This window comes from Cryptotermes secundus, unplaced genomic scaffold, assembly GCF_002891405.2.
Source record: "Cryptotermes secundus unplaced genomic scaffold, Csec_1.0 scaffold120, whole genome shotgun sequence".
NCBI lineage: Eukaryota > Metazoa > Arthropoda > Insecta > Blattodea > Kalotermitidae > Cryptotermes > Cryptotermes secundus.
In genome coordinates this window covers 151,734-175,812 of record NW_019742442.1, presented here as the reverse complement: position 1 = coordinate 175,812, position 24,079 = coordinate 151,734, and the positions used below count along the sequence as shown (strand labels likewise).

The 24,079-nt window shown below is 38.9% G+C and overlaps 1 protein-coding gene across 1 annotated transcript in view; it reads left to right on the top strand.

Moving 5' to 3' along the window:
* The window catches only part of LOC111873079 (ankyrin repeat domain-containing protein 50), a 214,267-nt gene that overhangs the window by 174,736 nt on the left and 15,452 nt on the right, over positions 1-24,079 (top strand). Inside the window, exons 4-12 of the mRNA XM_023867472.2 lie at positions 1,843-3,638; positions 5,926-6,105; positions 7,870-8,220; positions 10,736-11,047; positions 14,036-14,130; positions 18,174-18,400; positions 18,828-19,074; positions 20,230-20,413; positions 21,751-21,967. Coding sequence (XP_023723240.1) covers positions 2,133-3,638; positions 5,926-6,105; positions 7,870-8,220; positions 10,736-11,047; positions 14,036-14,130; positions 18,174-18,400; positions 18,828-19,074; positions 20,230-20,413; positions 21,751-21,967 — 3,319 coding nt within the window. The 5' untranslated portion in view covers positions 1,843-2,132. The remainder of the gene's footprint in view (positions 1-1,842; positions 3,639-5,925; positions 6,106-7,869; positions 8,221-10,735; positions 11,048-14,035; positions 14,131-18,173; positions 18,401-18,827; positions 19,075-20,229; positions 20,414-21,750; positions 21,968-24,079) is intronic.

Below are 24,079 nucleotides of genomic sequence, written 5' to 3'. Positions count from 1 at the left end.
AAAGAGTCTGTTATTTAATTACTTTTTAAATTTGTATATGTCATTTATATCCTCTATGTATCAGAGGTAAATATATTCTGATTTTATTTACTTCTGTTCTACCACTTACCGAGTCAGAATTGGATGGCCTGGCCTGTCACCCTCTTCAAGTGGAGGTCAAATAATACACCTGCGTGAAGAGCGAATTCGTGGCCATGCTATGACGCTGCGTGCTCTCAGCCCTGAACGAAACAGCTGGCCATGGCAGATGGACGTCGTCATTGCCATAACTAACATCAGTCTGTCCACATCCGTACGGGCTACTGCTTTAACCAGTGGACTTTTCTGCCCCCATCTGGTTGGGTGGGAGGGTCTCAGCTTCCTAGCACTTGTTGCCAATACTCGAATGCGTGTTACAAATGATTGCCGAAAACGTGTCGAAGATATTGCGAAACGGAACAAGAAATTATGCAAACTACTGATGCTTACTTTTGTACGGATTCTTTCGTGTTTAGTTTGGCCTCTTGTACTGCTTTGTGTAGATCTGTGACGATCAGTTCTTTCGTTTTATGTGTATTTATTTATTTTTATAATCCTCTTTCTCATTCCCCCCTGCAGTAGGACAAATTACATCCGTAAGCCCTCTCCGGTTCGCAAGCAAAATGGGAACAGTAAGATTTATGTCTCTGCTCTATAGTGTAGGGTTTATATGACCATAGCAGAGTTCCAAAGACGCGTAACAAATTCTCCGTTTGTGTGGAATCCGAAAGTTAATCTTCGTATGTACAAGAACCAACCCCGGACCCTATCCTGAGCTAAACAGCCCGTTCCATGGCTTCATACCGAACTCCTTAGGAGTTCATCGTAATATCCTCACTTCTTCCCGTAGAACTCCTAATTGTCCTCTTCTCGCCAGGTTCTCGCACTAAAATATGTGTTAGTTTCTCTTCTTCCCACGCTAAATTGTCAGGTGAAGAGTTTAAGTGATGTGGCTCGTCGTGATGTAATTTTATTTGTCCTCCTGTTTCCTCACTGGTTCTCATATTCGCCTCAGTCTCTGCTCTTACCTCACAGTGAGACTCAGAACATCAAAGTATTGTAGTTTTGCTTATGTAATCATAATTTTCTTTGTTAGGCCATAGAAAGATAATACATTGTCACGTGTGAAGTGACTATAGACGAAGTTTGGGTTGGTAACCGGATTTATCGCACACTTATACAACTCGTGACTACACTTTGAAATTTACTATTACATACAGACTTGTGTTCCCAGTCACAGTCTTGGCAGTGGCTTTCAACAGCGGACGTTCCTCTGCTTCTGGGTTCACGTCCTTGCAGGATGGCGACCATTTCATGCCAACCTCTGCCTTCAGCTGGTACTTCCCTCAGCTGCCAGCTCCCAGGCTGAACTGAACCCATATCAAGTCAAAATCACGACGCAACCGACGGTCAGTCGACTTGGTGTCAAGCGCCATGTGGGGCGTAAGGCCAGATTTTTGTTACTGTAAGAACATTGCAGTTTTTTGGATGTGGGGCGCCCTCTCTAAGGAGAGGACGTGTCTGTCATTACTGAACTCACAAATAAAAATTGACTCGCTATATAACCTCAGCGCGTAGAGCACAGAAAACACCGCTTCCAACAGTTCCTCGAGTGTTGTATACGTACGTGGCTTAGCGATGGCTCTGGTATTGTTGCATGTTTACACAGCCGTTGCCTAACAATGACTATTTCTCTGGCTCCCTTATTGTAGCTCTCAGGCCTCATGTCACAATGTTCTGGACTGAACTGTAGCAGACATTTGCCAGTTCAACATACTGTGTTTGTAATTAGCTGTTACTTATTTAATACTCTCTTTTTTGCAGGAACTGGTAATGGATATGTGATATCACACATGCATCAAAAATGGACGGCGAGGATGTGTCAGAACCCGCTGTTGAAGAAAGAACCATCCTTAGAATTGTGCAGAGGTAGTAAAGGAATATTACCTGCACCTGTAAATATGTTACATGAATGTGGTACAGCAGTAATACCCTTTACGCATGCTTAGCAAATGGGGACATGTGTCGTACTACCGAAGAAATGTGACCGAATATTAGACGATGGTGGTTAGAATGTGCAAGAATCTGTAACGTACCATAGTGCAGTGTTCGTGATGGCCGCCTCTCTGCTAGAAGGCAAGCGATTCTTTTGCCGGGAGTGGGCGTTCCTCAAACTAGCACATTCTCTGGAACAGCGCCCAGTATCCAAAACTTGTGGTACAATGGTGGTTGGAGGGCCTGGAACAGGCAAAACAGCCCTGTGCTGTGAGATAGTTTGGCCAAAACAGGGCTCTGCTTGTCGACAACAACGCAGCCTCAACAGACGTCTCCTGGCGTACCATTTCTGCCAAGCCCACGATGCATCTACCTTATCCCTTTCGGTCTTCGTTAGGAATATTGTGTCACAACTCCTCGCCAAATGTTCCTCTCCAATTGCAGACGAAGATGGAACTATCCTACAGTCTCCATCTTCTCCACATATCCCAAAATCGTTTTCTGCCGCTGAGGGCTATGCAGATAAAGTTCGGAACGACCCAGAAATTCTCGCTGCTTTACGTCCGGAAGCTTTAGAACGAGATCCTGATGAAGCTTTAAAACGCGCAGTCCTCTTCCCTTTACTGGAAATTGAACCTCCAAAGCAGTGCCTATTTTTATTAGTGGATTCTATAGATGAAGCTCAAATGTTGAACATGTCAGGATCATTAACTGCATCGTCCTCGAGTCGCCGTGGGTCGGTCGGAACGAGCAGGACGATCGCGGAATTGCTGGCAAACCATCACCATCTGTTTCCTCAGTGGCTTGTGCTTATCTGTACAGCAAGAAGACAGAGTAAAACCGTGTCTCGAATGTTTACAGGATTCCGGAAGATCAGCCTTGACGACCTTAGGAAATCTCAGGTTGTAAGGGATGTTCAGCAGTACATTCTAGCCCGCCTGGATCAGGAAGACTCTCTCAGGCAACACATTAGTCGTGATACGGCGGAAATGTTAAATCAGCTTCACATAAAAAGCAATGGTTGCTTCCTATATCTCGAGAAAGTTTTGGACGGAGTTGCGGAAAATTTCATTGTACTTAGGGAGATACGCGAGATCCCAGGTACTTTAAATGGTCTTTATCTTTGGCTTTGTCAAAGACTTTTTAATCGAAAACAGTTTTCAAAGGTTCAGCCTTTGCTTAACGTAATTCTTGCATCAAGAAAACCATTAACTCAGGATCAGCTTTACCAGTGTGTGTGGACGTCTAACACAGTGATGAGTCGTGAGGACTTCCAGAAGCGACTGCATCTGCTGCGACGAGTGTTGGCTGTGTGTAAGGACGGCACGCTGCTTCTCTTTCACCACAGTTTTTCCGAGTGGCTTTTGGACGTGAAGCATTGCACGCAGAAGTACTTGTGTTCCGCAAGTGAAGGCCATGCCATGCTAGCCATGAGCTATACCCTAAGGGCACATGAACTCACGGCAGACGAGGTGCAGGGCTATGCACTGCATCTGAATCGGCTGCCAGCTCTGCCAGCATCTGTTGCTAATGATCTGGCATCCTCCTGCTCGCTGGATTACCACCATATTGTGCTGCTGTGGCTTATCGGCTCCGGGGCTCCTGTTGAAGACTGCCTCCTCCAGGTGAGACATTTTAGTTCTGTACCAGAGACCACCCTTACCCACATAATACATCCAATTTTTTGAGACCAAGTTGTAGTGGAGAGAATAATATAACAAGAAGTTCTGAGAAGAACTAATTGCCTGTTTTCCTTTCATTATGGTCATAACATTTAATGTGACAAATAGACAAAACTTCTGTATGTATGCATGATTAAGCCAATAAAACAGTTCACTTTTATACATCGTGAATTGCTCATATAATAATACAATTTAAAGTGGTTAAGTTGTCTCAACAAACCAGTATTTGAGTATCAAACTGCAAAATCCTAAAGAAACTATTGAAATTTCCAACATGCAAGCAATACAAAATATTTGCAATTGAATTGAATTGAATTGAATTGAATTGAATTTGAATTGAATTTATTTACATTCTATAAATCCTAAGTAGGTTAGTACCTTTGGATACAGAACAAGTCAAAAGGTTACATACATAAGTACAGGCAATTTTAGCTTAAAAATTAATATAACTTAAGTTTACATCATTCTCTATTTACATTGAAGTATTCATCTAAAGAGTAGAAGGAATGAGCATGTAGATAATTCTTTAACTCTGATTTAAACTTTTTAGTATCATTGCCCAAGTTTTTAATACTTTGTGGCAGATTGTTGGACACTTTTATGCCAGTAAAGTAGACTCCTTTTTGATATACTGATAAAGTTGATGAGGGTAGGTGGAAGTTATATTTTTGTCTAGTATTCATGTTATAGACATCAGAATTAGTTTGAATTTATCTTTGTTGTAAACAACAAATATGATAATATGATAATATTAATTGATGAACACTTGTAGTTGGCCTTGTGAAAGTAGATTTTGTGTGAAATTATAAACATGTTTTCAAAATGTTTGTTAATTCATTTTGAATAGTAACAACATGAAAAATGTGACTGGGTTTGAGGTTTTGTGTGAGCAGTACTGGTGCTCTTTAAGGGGTGGGGCTCAAGAAAATTTGTATTTTGCCTTAAAACGAATATTTTTCAAAAATTTTCTGAAAAACTGGAAAATAATAATGTTTCAGATGCTTTGTTTGGACAATGATCATAGGTGAACAATTATAGTTACTCAGTTCAATTTAATGAGATTACAAACATGTTGAAAGTGTTACACAAAAATGGTAATTTATTTCATAAACATAAATCATTGATGTTTTCACAAGAGTGGATTGTCCCATGGCAAATATTATGTGTTCTCTCAGTTGGTTTCTCCATCTTTTTCTTCATCTCCCCAGTGATCACATTTATTTGACATCATTTTTTAAGCTTTCAACAGAAATCTGTTGTTGCCTATGCATAACACATGTCTGTAGCATTAGTGGGATCAGTATTCAATTTGACTTAGTATTCCTGTAGTATACTTTCATATTTGGTCAAACATCTTGTTTTTTTTTTTTTAGTTTGCTCCTTCATGTTTTTTCTTGATACTTCCTAGGTACTTCACCTCTGCTGCTTGTTCTTTGTTTAATATCTCTTAGAACCCATGCGCAAGTTTCCGTTCTGTATGTTGTTTGTTTTTTCTTCCCATGCCTTGAAAAGTACCAATGTGGTGACAGAATGTAAACCTTTGAGGTTAAATTTCCATAAGTAATAGGACTTTGCATTTATTAGCCCTCGAACCACCTAGAGCAGTTTTATGCAAGTTCCTGTGTATGTTATTTAAATAATACATTCATTATTTTACAGCTTCACATTAAATACAGAATTACATGAATACCGGGTAGAGTAATAATAATATGCAAAAGCCCTGTGGTTCCAGAATGGAAAAGTTCAGTGTTACGTGACATCAAATTCCATCATGGACACAATCCCAAGCTAGATCCATCCACCTTCCTTCCTCATAACTTAACTTCTGATCATTTGAAGACCCATCTTTTAGGACTTCCAAGCAACTCCATTCCAAGATATTCCCCACAGAAATTACATGTGTGTGTCAGTGGCTTCTGCTTCAGGCTTTGCATGACTTAGTATAATGTTCCAGATTCGATTACCCTAACAATACTACATGCCTTGCTAATTGTTACTTCATCACTGTCTTAGTTCCAATATTTTCCTTGACACTTTGTTGCCAAACACTCTCCATCTGACTGTGTTCTTCCTTTAGCAGGAGACCAAGTTTCAAACCCACATAAAGTTATTATTATTTAAATGCACTGTGTGTTCACTGTGTTTGGTGTACTCTTTTAATTCTCACCTATGTTATCTTGCTGGGACAAGATCTGTCTGCTACTCTTAAATATTTTCTAAATCTGGACAGGTGGATGGGTTGGATTGGGAAGAGAGACTTAGTTCTACGCTGCCTACTCCCAGAGATCCACGTGTTGTTCGATTACTCCTTGAAGCAGGTGCTAGGCTATCGACTGAAGAAGAAAGAAACGATGCCAGAGATGGAAAGAGTGGCTGTGAACATGCAGAGGAAGTTGTTTCATCTAGTCAGGTTTGTGCTGGATGTGTAGGTGCAGAGTACAGTTGTGTGAAGTCTTATATATCTAGCATGTCACATAGCATGTTAGATATATAAGCCTGAATGAAGCCAGTTACAGATGTGTTAGGTTGCTTAGAGCTAACATGTGGCATCATACTGCCAGATGTTTTCTTTCTGCCTTCAATAAATTTAAATTCTTGTTTTGCGAGTTGCTCAGTGAATGTGTTGTAATAAAGATCATGCAAATGAAGGCAGTTGAAACCAAATGTCATGGTATAGGCCAAATTATTAGCACTTTATAGTATTTTCAGAGTCCCAGGGTCATATCTCATCCAGTTGGTGAGATACCCTGTCTGATGTTCAGTTTTCCTTAATCTCTCTGACAAAAACTTTAAAATAGACCACAGATATATCCTTTCCAGTTCATCATTCACAGGAATGTTGACACTTTACACTATAGATCTTGCATCTGAGGTTTGCAGTCTAGTTAACTGTAGGATGCACTTTCTTTTTTTTTTAAAGCCAGTGTGTAGTACCAAGAGAAGAATTGAGGAGTTGAACACTGTTGCCAACATTCTTTACTGACTTTACCTTCTGCAATAAAGCAGAAAATGTATGACTGAAACAGCCAATTTTTTCTCTCTAAGCAGAAATAATTTTTTTCGGGCAGATAATTTCACAAAATATAGTACATTTTAAGTATTTACTTTAATTTTGAGTTCTGTCCAAGGCTGCAATCTTTACCCTGAAGCTGGAAGACAGTGACTAACCTACATTGCAAACAATGCATTGTTAAATAAAACAAAGTAGTTGGCAAATTTAAAGCTAGGCATTATTGTGTGTTGAATTATTCTCATTTGATGCAATCATAACCTGAAATGACAGCACTTTAAACCAAGGCCCTACTATAACTATGTACTATAATCACTGCAGTCCATGTGCCCTTATAGGACTGTTTTATATATGACCACAAATTCCAAAAATCTTCAAGCTAATAGCCAGAATAATGCAGAACTTGAATAAACAGTATACACAGGTTGTGTAGTTATGCATAGTGGAATTTTGAAGTATTGTAGGAATTAGAATATTTAGTAGTACATGGCAGTAGCCTTTGTCCCAACTGACTTCACACTTAGATTAGTATTATTATCAGCCAGTGTTATTCATCTTTTTGGTTTCAGGAAATTTTATTCATATTTTAATAATATCATGATACAGACTTTTGCATATGAGCTAGTTAATATTGAGTAGGTAGATGTACAAAGTGTGCTGCATACAAATTGAGGTTTCCATAACAGTGACTTCCTTACTCTCTACAGGAAAATCCTATAATATTACCATAAAATAAACCACAGTTGCCGCCTCATCATTTTCAATCACTCGACAATATTTACAAACTTAACAAAGAGTTAATCTGTCAGTTGTCAAAAGAACAATTAGCAACTAAAAGCTAGTGCTAATTAATCAGTTAATTAATTATTACACTCCTAGGAGTGCTCCTATTTACCTCATAGTGTATTTAATGACACTTTCTCAATTGAAGAATTCATGTAATGTTGAGTAGAAGGGTGGATTTTGTTGATGGATTGGAGCAGATATGGATATGAACTTCTCTCCCCACATTTTCCTGCAGAAACAGAGGTGAAACATGAAAGACCTCAACCATCATGGCTGGTCTCTGGGCTTAGAATCTAACCACTTTTTCTCTTTGTGCACATGAGAGGTACTGATTGATCCTTCACATGACGTGATTTGTATTTCACTCTACATTTGCAGGTGTCAGAGGAATGTAGCCCAGTCATAGAGTCACTGGTTCGTGATCCTCTTGCTGAATTGCTGGTGCTTGTGGATGGAGATGTAAATAGGCCAGATGGGGGTGGACGCACCTTGTTACACTCATTATCGGCTGAGGGGAATGCACAGCTACTGGAGCAGGCAATAGCTATGTGTCATGATGCAGACCTTGAAGCAACTGATCGCCATGGACAGACTCCGCTCAACCTGGCTGCAAGGCATGGTCATGGAGATGTGGTGGCAGTTTTGTTAGCAGCTGGTGCCACACCAGATCATGCTGACTGTGATGGTTGGACTGCACTCAGAGCAGCAGCATGGGGAGGACATACACAGGTCAGAGAGTTCTCAAATTCTTGTATACTATCCGCATTAAAACAAGTGGTGGGAAGGGGACATGTTCGATGGTTGGTAAAACCAAGGAAGTTATGATAGGCTTGGCATCTAGTTCAGTTTGGGTCTCCAAGATATTACTTCATCTGCTTCCAGCATTGAAGTAACATTCAAGAGACTAAAGGATTAAAACCAATGACAACTTTGAAACCACAGTGAAATGGTGATTGAAAGGATGGGACACTGATTATTATGGATGGGGGATGGAAAAACTTGTCATGTAGTGTGGTAGGTATCTTAGTCTCTGCTGGATTATGCAGAGATGTAGTTTATTAGTTTCATTATCCATAACAAAGCATCAGAAAATCACTTATAACTTTCTGGTTGCCCCTCTTACACGTACATTCTTTAACTTTTATTTTACTTGGAATGCAATGAACGGACAGTTTCATAATATCCATCATATTTCGTCATCTCTGGTTCTTCTTCTTTTTTACTGATGCTGTAACTCTGAGTATGTCTTGACCTCCTCCATAGGCTCTGGAGATTCCATACCAGTAGTTTTTTACAGGGTGGATTTGTTAGCCCCACAGCCAGCCCCCAGTATGGAAGACCAGGGACTACACTTTGCCTAGCCCCTACCCTTTTAACTGTTTGGTGTGGGTGGCTCTACCAGGAGCTTACACTCCCGCTAGCGTAGCTCCCCAGATCATTGGGGCACGCAAACCACCTCTTCATGATAAGGCGGTAGTCCTTGAGACTGTATGTGGTTAGGAAATAAATAAAGTCTGCATTCAGGATCATCCTACTTGTTTTAGCCATAATAGTACAAAAGAACATACAAGCAGTAGTTGTGATAAATCAGTGAAATAAAATAACTTTGAATATAATTATATTTGCTTATGTTCTGTGACCTTCATAACTTGCACTCTTCTCCAAGTATAATTAGAATGATCAAGTCAAGGAGGATGAGGTGGGTGGTCATGTAGCACAAATGGGGGAGACGAGGAATGTGTATAGGATATTGGTGTGAAAGCCAGAAGGAAAGAGACCACAGGGAAGCCCAAGGCGTAGGTGGGTGGACAATATTAGAATGGATCTTAGAGAGATAGGATGGGATGGTATGGATTGGATAGATCTGGCTAAGGATATGGACCAGTGGAGGGCTCTTGTGAACACGGTAATGAACCTTCGGGTTCCATAAAATGCTGGGAAATTCTTGAGTAGCTGCAGAAGTGGCGGCTCCTCCAGAAGGGCTCAGCTCAATGAGTAAGTAAGATGTTCTGTGACAGTGACAGATACAGAAGACAACATGCAGAGGACAGTTATGTGAACTTTATCAAGTCCATGTGCTCTGTGAACCAGGGTTTGTTATGACTTGTCTAGGCAACCCTACAAAAGAAAATCCTGTGTAATCATGTTTCAGTTCCCTACTGGCATATGAATACCAGAAGCATGTTCAGAATGGAATCTAGTAACTCTCTAATGATAATGTGACTGTCGCTGTCACTAACTGATGTTGCATCCTTTTACCATAGTAGATGGAGTTTAACGTAGCCAGTGTGCAATGTACTAATTTCAGCAAGAAACAAAAAGACAATTAAGATGGCACTTCATAAAATCATAAACAGTAGTTAATAATAAAATTACTGAACAAGTAAATAATTTAATTTTTTTTTTCATACTGTTGCAGTGGTAGATAATAAAGATCAGAAATAAAATTAAATATGTTTTACCACAATCTTTGAGGGAGTACTGGTAGACTAAAACAGTTTCACACACCCATATATAGGTATTATGGTCCTCAGGGTTGTGGCATCAAGCAGTGCTGGTGGGCAGGTTCTAGTGTTCTAGAGGAACACACTGCCTTCCTTTTCATGGTAGAAGCAAGAAGAGTTGAAGTGGCTGGTTACATAGAAGAGAGGGGAGGAAATAAATCGTGTTATGATAGGTGTATTAGTATATAAGATCAAAAATTTTGTGACAGTGGCATATTAATACAATTATTTTTCTCTGGACACTATCCATCATCCTGTTTTTTATTTAAAACAAACAATGTTTCAGAGACTGGATTCAATCTCCATCTTCAGGTGAAATCTACTCAGTTGGACCCAATTGATAGAGCTAGTTTCTAATGTTTGTCTTAACTCTCGCAGATGGTTTGTGATGTGCTTGGTTTATGTATCCTCACTTGTGGTGGTGGTGCTGGTGTTTGGAGATAAAAAATAGCTCTATTGATTGGGCCCAATGGAGTAGGTTTCATCTGAAGACAGAGACATAATTCAGTCTCCAAAACATGTGTTTTAAATAAAAACAGGAGGACAAGTAATGTCCATAAACACAATAACAGTATTTGTACAGATATAAAGTGGAATATATGTTCATGACTGCCATAGTATAGGACAGTCTGGGACAGCTCGGGGTATGAAAATCACAGACCAAAAGTTGGTGGGAGGGGACAAAGCGAAGTGGAAAGTATAGTTCCCAGGAACATCTGTTTGTTTGTGTGGGTCTGTAGGTAGTGGAATCTCTCCTTGAACATGGTGCAGCTGTGGATTGTGCTGACTCTGACCAGCGCACAGCTCTGCGGGCAGCTGCTTGGGGTGGTCATGAGGACATCGTGTTGGCACTTCTACGTCATGGTGCAGATGTAAACCAAACAGATGATGAGGGCCGCACAGCGCTTATAGCAGCGGCTTACATGGGACATTCGGAGATAGTGGAGCACCTCCTTGACTTTAGTGCAGAGATCAATCATGAAGATGCTGATGGGAGAACTGCACTTAGTGTAGCAGCACTTTGTGTCCCAGCAAATGAAGGATATGCCAAGGTGTGTTACTTCTTAATGTATATAGGCATACATTTAACCGATTCATGGCACAAATATATGTATTTTCAACATTGTTGTCATGATAGCAATATTATTTTCTAAGGTAAGTGAGTAGGTGGGTTTCAAAGCACATCAGTATTGGCAGCTGTATGTGCCTGGACAAACTGCAAAGTTAATTACATTTTACAAAAACCCAGTGTAAACTTTAGTATAATGGAACGTGTATCAAACCACAAAGTGTTCCAAATAATAATAGGTAATTTGTAAACTGACAAGGAGGGTACCACACTGATTACAAACAGGTGTCAGATCACCTCTTGACAAATGGCAAGCAATATGTAAGATGAATGTGACCAATGTGAAGCCACATGACAGTGACTTCCTCAGTTCGAATAGAGCTGTTGAAGGAAAGCCACACCTTTCCTGACAGTTTCACTACTTGTACTTTGTTTCCCATTGCCTGGAGAAATTCATTTTTCCATGACAGGAAAAGAGTGTGAAGAAGAAAGACATGAACATTTCTACATAATGCTCACTCTGATGGTGAATGGCTGAGCAGAGTGGCTTCTTTGACAGCTGTATTGTTGGCCTCATTTCTTGGCAGACCAGCATGGCCAAGTACCCAACAAAATACGTAGAACAGGTTTCCTACCTTATGGAGATGGAACACTTGTTGCAGAATCTCCAGAATTACTGCATGGTCCAATGTGTGTCCATGAAGTTTCTTCAAGGCACAGAGGAGTCTGGGCAGAGGACATTATTCCAGTGAGGTTGTTGGGGAACGAAGAGAAGAGCTTAGTAGAAGGTGTAAATTATGGCTATGTAAATTCTGTAAAAACTTAGGAGGTAGGAAGAGATAAATGAATGTCCTGTTGAGCTGTCAGCATGTGACTCATCTGTGTAAGTTGTGTATTCCAGTCAAATATCACTGATAAGTAAGGGCAGGCATTATGCCTTCTTTGTACTGGATGGGTCGAAAGTCATAGGCCAGATATAATGACAGGCATGAGTGGAGTATGAGATAGTCTACTTGGAATGAAACACAGCAAGCCAAAGCCAAGGCACTCAAGAAGTAGGTGAAAATGTACACCCATGCCATGGGACCATGATATTCCATATGTTCCTGTTGTTGATGAAAGACTGCACTATTAGATGGGCGAGGGAGCTGTATTGACATCTGCTCTACATAACTGCAGAGAAAGAGGTTACATCACAGGAAGAGTGGAGGTTTCCTGTAATCCACATATAAATTCTCCAGAGAACTGAGTTAGAAGATGCCAGTGGCAAGATGAATCCCAGTGTTGTGGACAGTTCACACTTAATTATAAAGCCATAAACGATGAGGGCACAGGAAAGTCAAAGCCTCAACATCAAATCTAACAGATAAAACTTTAAAATATGAAGTGACCATTCACATGTAACTTGGAGCCATTGCAACTTAGGTTCCCATGAGAGTTTATTGTCAAAAAGAAGGCTTAGACACTTGACAGCTGGAGCAAATGACAGAGCACTGTTGTTACACAGGGTGTAAACCCTGTAGTGCTGTGAAGTGTACACTCTGAGTCTTTGTTGCAGAGAAGAAAAATCCATTCTGCAGAGCTCAGTATGACAGACAGTTGATAGAAGGCTGTAAGCATTGTTCCAGTGTTACCATACTCTCAAAACTGAATAGATTGCAACTTCATCAGCATACTGTGATGTTGAGACTGCTGGGCTGTCTCATTGATTGTGATAGCAAACAAGGTCACATTTAAAACTGATATATGAGGCATAATATTTTCTTGTTGACTAAATGCAGAAGAAGCCTTACCCAGAAGAACACAGAAATGATGATCCTGAGAGAGCTCAGAAGGAACAGTGGTGTCTGACCCCTAAGATTGCACAACTGAAGTACTGTGAGGGTACTATATCACTAAGTTGTGTCTTATGCCTTCTTTAGGTTGAAGTAGGCTGAAAAGTTGTTGGCACATGAGGAAACGGTCTTCCATATGGTGCTGTAGGTTCACAAAGTGATTAGAAATGGATTTATGGCATTGGAACACACACACTGGACATTCAGAAGTAAATTTTTGCACTCCAGGATCTAGACAAATCAATAATTTACCACACACTCCCATGATCATACTGACGCAGCTAGTCAGACAAGTAGGCCTGTTATTTCTAAACACTGGATGAATTATAGACCATTTATTCCGTGTGCAGTGAAGAGAACTTCAACAAAATCTACAACATAAATTTCATATTACTGGCATATGTTAATTTAAAATTACAGATTCTGTGTGTACTGCTGCCTGGTGGAGGCAGGCCAGTATGAACATGTAAACTTTCTTGCTGTTGGTGAAACACAGATATTTCAGACAGCCATGCATTAGTCAGTGGTCATCTAGTTGTCATCATTTCAATTTTTTGGGGCTTTATTCCAAGAATATGACATCCAACCTCCATATTAATGAATGTTAGGGCGTCTGAAGGTGAAGTGGCCAGAACACAATGCTGACTTCTAACCTGCATATAATGTCAAGTCTGTAATACACAGAGTTCTACTTTAATGCCCTTTATTTAACTATCAAAATATGGCGTCTCAGTCTTAGATTAAATTTGTTCATTATATTATTTTTATTTTTTTTTTTTGGTTGTTCAGGTAGCACTGTTATTTGTCAGGTTAGTTTTTTAAACTGCAGTGTTTTTATTTACCTATTAATATAATTTAAGATGAAGTTTTTTATAAGTTAATGAACATTTCCAAAGCAAGGTTCAGAAGGAACCGCCTTATATTTCTGAAACTCCGATAGCAAATTTTATGTATATCTGTCTTATCTCTCCATCTGTTTGGTTGTGTTACTATAAACATTTCACTATGTTGGGGGTGGGACTCACAATGTAGCTGGGTACTGGCATCAGAACTCTAATTGTGGCTTGGGCTACAGTGTGTATATTTATAGTATTTTGCATTTATTCTTGTCTTGTTTGTACTTCCACTGCTCACAGGTTGTGAATATTCTACTTGAACGAGGTGCAGCAGTCGATCATCAAGATAAGGATGGAATGACACCTCTGCTGGTTGCAGCATTTGAAGGACATAGGTAAAGTACACCAGTGAGACTGAGCAGATTGCCATGATGCTAACACTTCTCGGATCTGGATATGTACCTGGCTCAGCATCAGCTATCCTGACTGTAGTTTTTCATAATTTTCCTCAGTTTGTACAGGCAACAGAAGAGAGAATACAGCTAGGTCACGATTCATGCAAGTTCAAGTTTTGCGATATTCGTTTTAGTGCAAATTGTGCAGTGATACCAGGTCACATTTAATGCGAACCAAAATTAACTTATTGCAAGGCTAATGCATGGACCGTTGAGGTTTCTGTTAGGGTTTTAGATGCTGCTTTTTCAGTCTGCACTCGTTTACCTTCACATGTATATGTGCTGCTGCCTGCCTTAATATACGTTGCTTTTTATGATATGTTTTAATCATTTTAAGAAGTGCCCTTAACAAAATGGACAAAAGGAAGATTCCTACAGATAAAAACACTATGAGCACAGAATAGAAGATGCTTCTTATCACATTAGAGCAAAAATTTGGTGTGATTGAATGACATGATGTGGTCATAGCAACTCTAAAATAGGACAAGATGTCAGAACGCCTGAATCTGTGATATGGAATATTATAAAACACGTAGGGGAAATAAAAGAAAAAGGTAACTTTGCATCAGATTTTTTGTGGTTTGCAAACATCTTCAAGGAAAATAAGTGTTACAGTGAGAGCAGTAGAGCGTTTTTTAACTGTGTGAATTGAGGACTGCAATCAAAATTTCATTCCATTTATCAGAGTATCCAGTCAGTCAGAATTTTTAATTTTATTTAAGAGAATGAAAAGAAGAAAGTAATGAAGAAGAAGAAACATTTAATTCAAGAGTTGATTGGTTTAATCACTGTAACTACTTTGTAGGTATATTCTTTTTGTCCTCTACTATAATATTTTCTTTAATAAACATATAAAAACTTAAGTTTAAAATTTTTCTTGCCTATTTCTGTCTAGTTGGAACAAATTTTCATATTTTACATATAATTATAACTTTGAATAGTGCGAATTCAAATGTGACCACTACATGGGATCCATTATCCGCACTAATCAAGACCTACCTGTATCACATATCACATTTGTCTTATGTTTTATCATTTTATGGTACATATCTGGATAGCCTGATGCAACACTGTAAAATAAGCAACGACCAAGACAAATATACTGCATTAGATTCCTATTTAACATTAGTTGCTGGGAGTAGGGTTCATTCACAGCACCTGTGCAACTTAATTGTCAGCTTACAGACAAAAAGTAATAGAAAAGTGTACTCCATTTTGAGTACAGCTTTTATATTTCTAATCCCTTATTGAGCTACATGCTAAGTCTTATTCAGCCTGCAGTGTATTCAGCAGCCATTTCCTAGCAACCGCTTCTAATAGTGGAGATTCTTTAACTTCACACACTCAGGTCCTCTTGTCACAGCCACCCATGCAAAACTCCTGTCAACTGTCAACTCAACTATAGCGCCACCTCTTCTCAGCCTCCGATGCAGAGCTCAACTGAATGGGTTGCCCCAGTTCTGTTCTTTAACACTTCTCAATGCAGACTGCGTAAACAGAACCCGGTTTCCCCCGTTGCATGCATAACTGTTGCTGCGGGAATGCTGCCATTGCCCAGAAACATTTCTGATATGATCGCCCATCTCACTATTTTTGCATAACAATAGCCATACAGCCTGCAGTACTGTTTCAGAACTTCAACAAATTCTCTGATTATGTAACAGAGAAGTAGTTAAGTGTGTATAAGTGTATACAAATGTTGGAGGTTATTTCTTTATGATAACAAGCACAATTTTACACTTGTCTGACAGTCTGATTGGCAGTGACAATATTATAATAGGTCACTGCCACTTTATCAGATTGCCACTTGCCTTTACATTCCCACAGAACATTGCAGTTGAATGGGTTGTAGTTCCCACTTCTGACACAAAATTTAATGTGTTTTGCTACTGAAAACGCAGTTCAGATTGTTAAATGGTTTATTTAACAACCTACAAGTTGAAACTACAAATACTTACAACACTGTTATGGGTTTACACACTTTACAACCCTACACAATAATCTCTTCAGTAGTCTTCACATATTTATAATTTATTTAATTACAGACTCCCAATATAACTGTACTACAGCACACACAGAGTCTTGAAGTCACACAGTACTTCTTCACTGGCTTCACAATCCGTGCTCAGGTCAATCCGTACAATCCGTAATCAGGTCGTACCTGTCAAACAGACTCCAATATGTAGAAATAAAAAACACTGACGGCAGTGTCAAAACCAGTTATAATTCATCATGTAGGAAAGTGAAGTATGGTGTACCACAGGGATTAGTGTTGGGGCCGCTTTTATTCTTACTATACATTAATTGTCTTACAGAAAATATTCAAGGAGCAAAGCTGGTTTTATATGCAGATGATACCACTTTGTTAATTACTGGAAAAGATGAACTTGACCTTCAATATAAAATAATGAATGTTATGAAAGAATTAGAAATATGGTTTCAAAAGGATAACCTTGTAATAAATACAAAAAAGACATCTGCCATGTAATTTCATTCAAAACAGCGGAGAGATCCGTTAAGACCACAAATAGTTTTTAATAATACAGAAATAGTATATCAGTCAGAACTGAGATTTCTTGGAATTCACATGACAGAAACCCTAAAATGGTGCGCTCATGCTCAATTTCTAAAAGCAAAGCTATGCAAAGTAATTTTTATGGTGAAAATATTAAAAGAAATAATTAGTCCATATATGATAAAAAGTATTTATTTTTCAAATTTTGAGTCATATATGAGAAATGGTATCTTATTGTGGGGTTAGGATGGGGAAAGTAAAAACATTTTTAAATTGCAAAAGCGGGTTCTTCAAGTGATTAGTGGTATTAGTAGTCGCACGTCATGTATACAGATTTTTAAAGATTACAATGTTTTAACATTTCCTTCTCTGTATATACTGGAGGTGACATGCTTTATCAAAAAATACAAGGCTTTTATGGCAATAAATTCAGACATTCATAATTATAACACATGAAGAAAATTAAATTATCATGTACAGCACTGTAATACAGCTCTTTTTTAAGAGGAGTGTGATAAATATGGGAATTAGTTTGTATAATAAGGTCCCCAATCAAATAAAACAAAGGGAAAATTTTAACTTATTTAAAAAGGAATTAAAATCTTTTTTGCTGAAACATCCTTTCATACTGTAGATGAATTTATGTCTTTTGATTCATCAAGTGTGTAAATGTAATATGTAGCTGATTAATTTGTTGTATTTGTGTAAAGACAATGAAATTAATGGTAACTAGAGCTAGATAATATTATTCAGACGACAAGCCCCCTATATTAGGGTGGTACAGTGTATACTGTAAAGATATGCACGAGAATTAGATGTAAAACTGACAATTTCCTTATCCAAATGGTTGTAATACCTGTATGTATGGATTGTTGAATGATAATAAATGATATGATATGATACTCTATCACTCCTGATCACACATACTCTCTCACATACTGCTCAGCCGGCTTTTTATACTGTTCCCTGTTAACTCATGTTACCAGTGGTGTCCCCTTCTTACATCACAGTGGGAAGTGCTGTTATGTCACCACAGGTGAGGGGGATGGAGTGTTGGCTGGCCTGTTACCGTAGCAGCGGCAGTTGCTCCGATACTGTTATGTCACCACTGGAGGGTGGGGTTCCCTAATAGCACAAATACGTCACAATATTATTGAGGTCCAAGTTCCAGTTCTTGGTCCAGAGTTTGGCTGCTGTGGCTAAGGATTCTCCTGGTTTCCATCAGTTCCAGTAGGAAGTTCTGAGATGTGTTAAAATAGTCCATAACGGGTTCCTTCCGCATCACAGTTCATGAGCATCCTCTCGTTTGAAGGTATATGGTATATGCAATTTAGAAAACATTCTAATATTAATCAAGAAGAAACTTTCACTTGTGAATGTCTTCATATCTCATTTGATGTTACTTAACCAGACTGATGTGATGTCTTTAAATAACCCATAGTTTGAGTCACCACATTGCTTTGTGCAGGGATGTTTGTGAGTTGCTCTTGGAATATGAGGCTGATGTGGACCATGCAGACCGTGGGGGCCGAACACCACTATGGGCAGCATCATCTATGGGACACTCAAGTGTTGTTGAGCTGTTGCTCTTCTGGGGCTGTTATGTGGATAGCATTGATCCAGAGGGGCGGACGGTATTGAGTGTTGCAGCTGCGCAAGGTGGAACAGATGTTGTCAGTCAGCTACTTGATAGAGGTAAGGGTCCATCAGATTTGACAGTGCAGCATCTCCCTTGAAAACTTGATATGGTGGTGTGAGATTTTAAGGTTCTCACAGTGGTGACTATGAATATTCCTGTCTTCTGGGATGTGATAACTGGTAGTTTTGTAGGCAGGTACCAACATTTCACAATAACTTGATGCCTCCACTTTTGTGATAGAAAACTTTTCAAAATTTCAAAGCCACAAGTTTCATTTGAAACATTTTTAATATGGTGAACATTTAAGAAAATATTATTAAAAATTATTTATGACTGCACTGTGGTATTGGTGCAATTCATTTTCATTACTAGATTTTTATCTGTAATAAATTCACTTCAAGGGTTTGTGAAATGTATGATGTATGCAAAAGTGCAAACAGTGCATTCCCCACTGGAATACGAATTTCCACTCCTGTTCTGAAGGACTTGATGAGCAGCACCGTGACAACTCAGGCTGGACACCGTTGCATTATGCAGCCTTTGAAGGGCATGCTGAGGTATGTGCAGCTCTCTTGGAAGCTGGTGCACGCGTGGATGAGGCTGATAATGATGGCAAGGGACCGCTGATGCTGGCAGCACAGGAAGGTCACACGCAGCTTGTGCACATGCTGCTTGCTGAACATGGTGCACCCCCAGATCAGCGAGCCCATGATGGTAAAACAGCTCTCAGGTGAGGAATGCTAGGTTGGCTTATTGGTAATCCATCTGAGTCATATCTGGGAGATATAGAGAACAAATCCCATCCAGGATTGCTATTCACAATGGACTTTTTCTTGGTTTTCCTTAATTTTCAATGCAAATTCCAGATTATTTGCATCATCCATTAGTATGGATTATTATAAGACAGGGTTTTCTCCATGCTTTTACTTGCTTTTATAAGGTGTGTGTTCCATCGCATCAATGTACACTCTTTTCTTATTTTCTTTTGTATATTCATAGATGCTACTGCTTCCCCACATAGTTCTTGGTCTCCTAGTTGTTCATTTATATGCTGTTGCCACATGTATGAGTGATTATAGATGGGGTTTGAATTTATGACTTGATTTATTAACCACATATACACTCATGATTTGTGACTACACTTTTCAGATCACTAACACACATATACTAGCATCCTTAGTCTACTACCGTCTCCACTAACCTTTTTTGGCAATGGATTTCAGCACAGGAACTATAACAGTCTCACTGAATTACACACCTCAAATATCAGACATAAAGTCATCTCTTCACAGCTGGACTTTCAACTGAGCACTCTTGCAACTAACTTGCAGCCATTTCTCACCAACCTCCTAGTCTTCTCTTCGGCGCCTGACTGTCAACTGACTACTTGCCCCAAACCATCCCAGCCATAACATCTCAGCATGGTCCACACAGAAAACACAGCTCTTCTATTGTTGTGTCTGAATCTGTTGCCACAGAGATGTGTTTGCCACACCATTGCTACGCAACAATCACAGCGCAGACCATGGAAAACACCGTTCCTCTGTTCCTGTACCATTCTTGTGTTCATGTCTGTTGCTGCAGGAATGTGTTTACCAAGTCATTGCCAACTAACCAGTTATCATTATTATCACATAGGCCTTCAGTGTGCCATCACTTCCAAAAGCTGTTTTTCTGTTTTTACCTGTGTTTTGTGTTCCTATGGCATTTTCTTTTAAATTTCTCTCCAGACTATTTCTGTTTTCTGTGCCATGCTCATTACCTCATTTTGTCTTCCAGAAGGACATATCTCATTTTATGCCCATGGCATTCTGTTTCTGCGTATTAGTGTAACAAACCATTACTGAGATATCGATTTTGTTAAGCAGTCCTTCATTTTGTTCAGATTGGCAGCTATTGAGGGACACTGTGAAGTTGTCCAGAGCCTGCTAAGTCATGGTGCCGATGTGAACATGAGGGATGCAGATGGAAGAAGTACATTGTATGTGTTGGCATTAGAAAATCGTCTCGCAATGGCCAGGTTTCTCCTGGAGGAAGGAGCAGCTGACATTGAAAGCAGGGACTCTGAGGTAAGTTTAGACTTCATGATTATATAAGAGCTGTCAGGGGGATGGAAATTGGATGGTAATTAGATGATGGTAGAAATGTACAAGGCTGTTGGTTGGGTAGTTGGTTGAGTTACTTACTTAACTAGTTTATTAGTTATTTATTTAATGAGGAGTTCAGTGGTTCACATTGTGACCCACTAAAATTAGTTCACCATCATGCAACACCAAATGATGTATTATTGTAAAATTGTATATATATATGTATGCTTTTGTACAAGGTATACTCCAGTTATTCGTCATCATTATTGGCCTACTTCTCATTTGTGTCAGGGCTATCCACCTTCAAGGCACTGAATAGCCTCATTGTATCATAGATTGGGCTGCATTATAAAAAATATGTTTCATCAGTGTATCAATAGAAGTATCTGTCTTGCAGTAACACAATACTTCATCCCTTTACCTCATAGCACATATTTTTAATAAAGGATATCCACATGAAATGTATACGATTTTACTGTAACTTTGCATATTAACCAAAAAAACACTGGAATGAAAACTGTTATGTGATCAGAATTTTGTTACCTACATTTGACAGATGTTGCAGTGAGACATCTTGAGTGGCCCAGCAGGTATCATATCTGTATTTGGTTTCAGTCTGTGCTTTGTTAAGGGATGAGGGTATCAAGGAGAGTAAGGTGAGTTGAATGAAGTGGCCAATTGAGGCCTGCCTCTGTCAGTTAATTTTTCTGGAAACTTGGAATTTAAGAAGGCCACCATTTCTTTGTGGAGATGTTTAGCTGCTCTGTACTGTCAGAAGAACATGTCACTGGTACCCTTTTCTTCCAAAATAGGCAGAGAAATTCCTCCAACATGGCAAGGTACACTATGCCAGACAAGGTACTTTTGACAGAGAAAAAAGACCAAAATACTTCTTGTCTGGACAAAGCACAAAACACACCAACTTTGAACTGTCACATGTATGACATCGTGGGGATTGTGTTGCCCAAATACCCAAGACCCTTGTGATCTGACTGATGCTAGTCTTGATAAAATCCTTGAGGCCTGATTGGTAAAAATGTCAAGAAATTTAACAACCAAATTCTAACAGAGGAGAATGAATGGGTCTTGTGACAGATGTTGTCCTGTTAATGAACTTTTGGATTCCATAAAAGCAGAGAAATTCTAGACTAGCATAGTAACTGTCAAGGCTTCATATAAGTTCCTGCAGCATAGACTCAGTCATTCAGTCACAGATCACAGTTTGCTCATTATTATTTCTCTGAAATGTTAAACGTCCCTTTCTGTTGGTTACAATTGTTAGCCAAATTAATGGGCTGTTACATGATGATGTTTTGCAGGGTAGAACACCTTTGCATGTTAGTGCGTGGCAGGGCCATGCGGATATGGTCGCATTACTGCTTACCATTGGTGGTGCAGATGTTAATGCAACAGACAATGAAAATCGGACAGCACTTCATTCGGCATCTTGGCAGGGTCATGCATCTATTGTGAGGTTACTTCTGGAACATAGTGCAAGGCCAGATCATACTTGCAACCAAGGTGCAACTGCTCTAGGTGAGATGACATGCTATAGAGGAAGTTGTGATTTTGTATATATTTTCTAACTGACCAAAACTGTCACAATTGTTGTCGAATTCTAATGAATGATGACATGGTTGATGCTTTAATATGCTTGTGGTTAATGTGAATTAAACTATAAATGTTACTGATGGCTACTGTTTCATTGTTATCATACAGGAATGATTTTTTTTACTTTTGTTGACTGGTCCCACAGCAACCAGGGCGCTGCTTGCCACAAGGTACATATGAATTTTGCCAGTGGATCAGTAACATTCAAAATGAAGTAGTTATGATTCATGGATCACAGGAGGTGCTGAAAATGCTATCGCTATACACATAAATATCTTTTGCAATTAATTGTTTCATTAACAAAACATGTCCAACAATCCTCTTTACACTTACAGCACACCAGACATCAGCTTTCACTGAATGGAGTGAGACTTCATGAGATATATGTGGATTTTCTGACCTCCAGGAGGAGGAGTTTTCATATTTATGTATCCCTACAAGTGAAACCACACTTCATCAGAAAGAATGTCAATTGTGAGTCAATCTCACCTTCGATGATGGACTGTAGAAGCCAACTGCAAAAATTAACCTTGTTAGCTAATTCATTTGACTGCAAGGCGTGTGTGGATTACTGTTGTTTTATAGGTCTAAGCTTCAACAATTGTGTTGCTGTTCTTGAACTAGACATTTGACACTCCAGTCTCTTGAGCTAGATGTTTCAGTGATTTTCTAGGTGTATGTTCAAGTCTGGCCCCTGTATCATCTAACTTCTCCTCAGCAAGCACTCAGCATGTATGTTTTTCTTTCTTGCTTACTGAGTGTCCCGTTTTTTTTTAAGTTTATTCAACAACTTGTGAATTGTTTGTCTGATGGGAACTCTTTCATCACGAAATGTTCACCAACACTTTTTAGCAAATACATATTTCACATAGGTGTCATACAAAAATACATGTTGCTCTAAAGTATACTGCACCATGATGTACCACACTGCTCAGTAACTGTAACTGAGGACAGATGGCTAATAGAGCTGATAACTGCTGCCTACTGCTGACAAATCAATCAAATTCCCACGAACTGTACTGCTAGCTGTGAAACATAATGTCATCAGGCAGTCCACATGTTAATTACTTCCCATCATTTTAAGTATTATCAGCCATCTGGCATGCTGATTCATTGGCAAAATTTGTAGGTGCCTCATAACAAACAGCAGACTGGTCACCGTGAAGCACAGAGCCACGAACCGGACAACAAAATTAAAAAACTCTCTGTATTTGTCTTATGAGTAATTTTAACATCCATGTATCATGTTTAAGTGTTCATCATTTTGTTCTAGAATACTTTGAGGGGATTTAATTTTGGAAATGATGTTCTTGAGATATGTAAATTTGTTTTCTCATCTTCGTTTCTAGTGGTTTAACTGCACGTTATTCTTTTGGTTTAGTCATATGTACCATCAGATTGTGTGTAAATGTGATATGTTTCTTACGTGCTTTTGCCATTTTTTCCTTAACAAGTGCTGAGAATTTTAGTCAGTTACTGGTCATGTATCTGGCAGATTATTTTGTAGACACCATTTTTACTTCCTTTAGTGTCATTATTAATCAACAGTGCAAATGTTCAGGATAAGTAATTTTCATCTCCTATCACAGTCCTAATAAAGAATTTTTGTTTATTACTGACAAGAGAAATTTATGTTTTTATAACAGAACAAACTAAAGAAAAGTATGGAAGCTAACCTAGTTTTTGCATTATACACAAACTTCAGAAATGCAAGCACATTTCTGTTTGCCTATACATAGTGTGGTCTTCATATATTTATTTTGTTTTTTGATACTTGCAACTGGATACAAGAGTGCATTAAGTGGAGTCAACTTTATGTTCAGTTTTGTATATTTTTAACACCCTGAGAACACCAGTTACATTTGGGGTATCATGTCTAAATTAATTATTTGTAATGCTGTTTTTAAATATTTTTATCCTCTGTAAAATGTGTACAGTTAGTAAGAAACTTATAGGTGTTCAGTAACAAATTTTGCACTATAGATGTTCTCACATGAAATCTGATAGCTTTTTTTTTCTTCTTTTCTGCCATGGTTC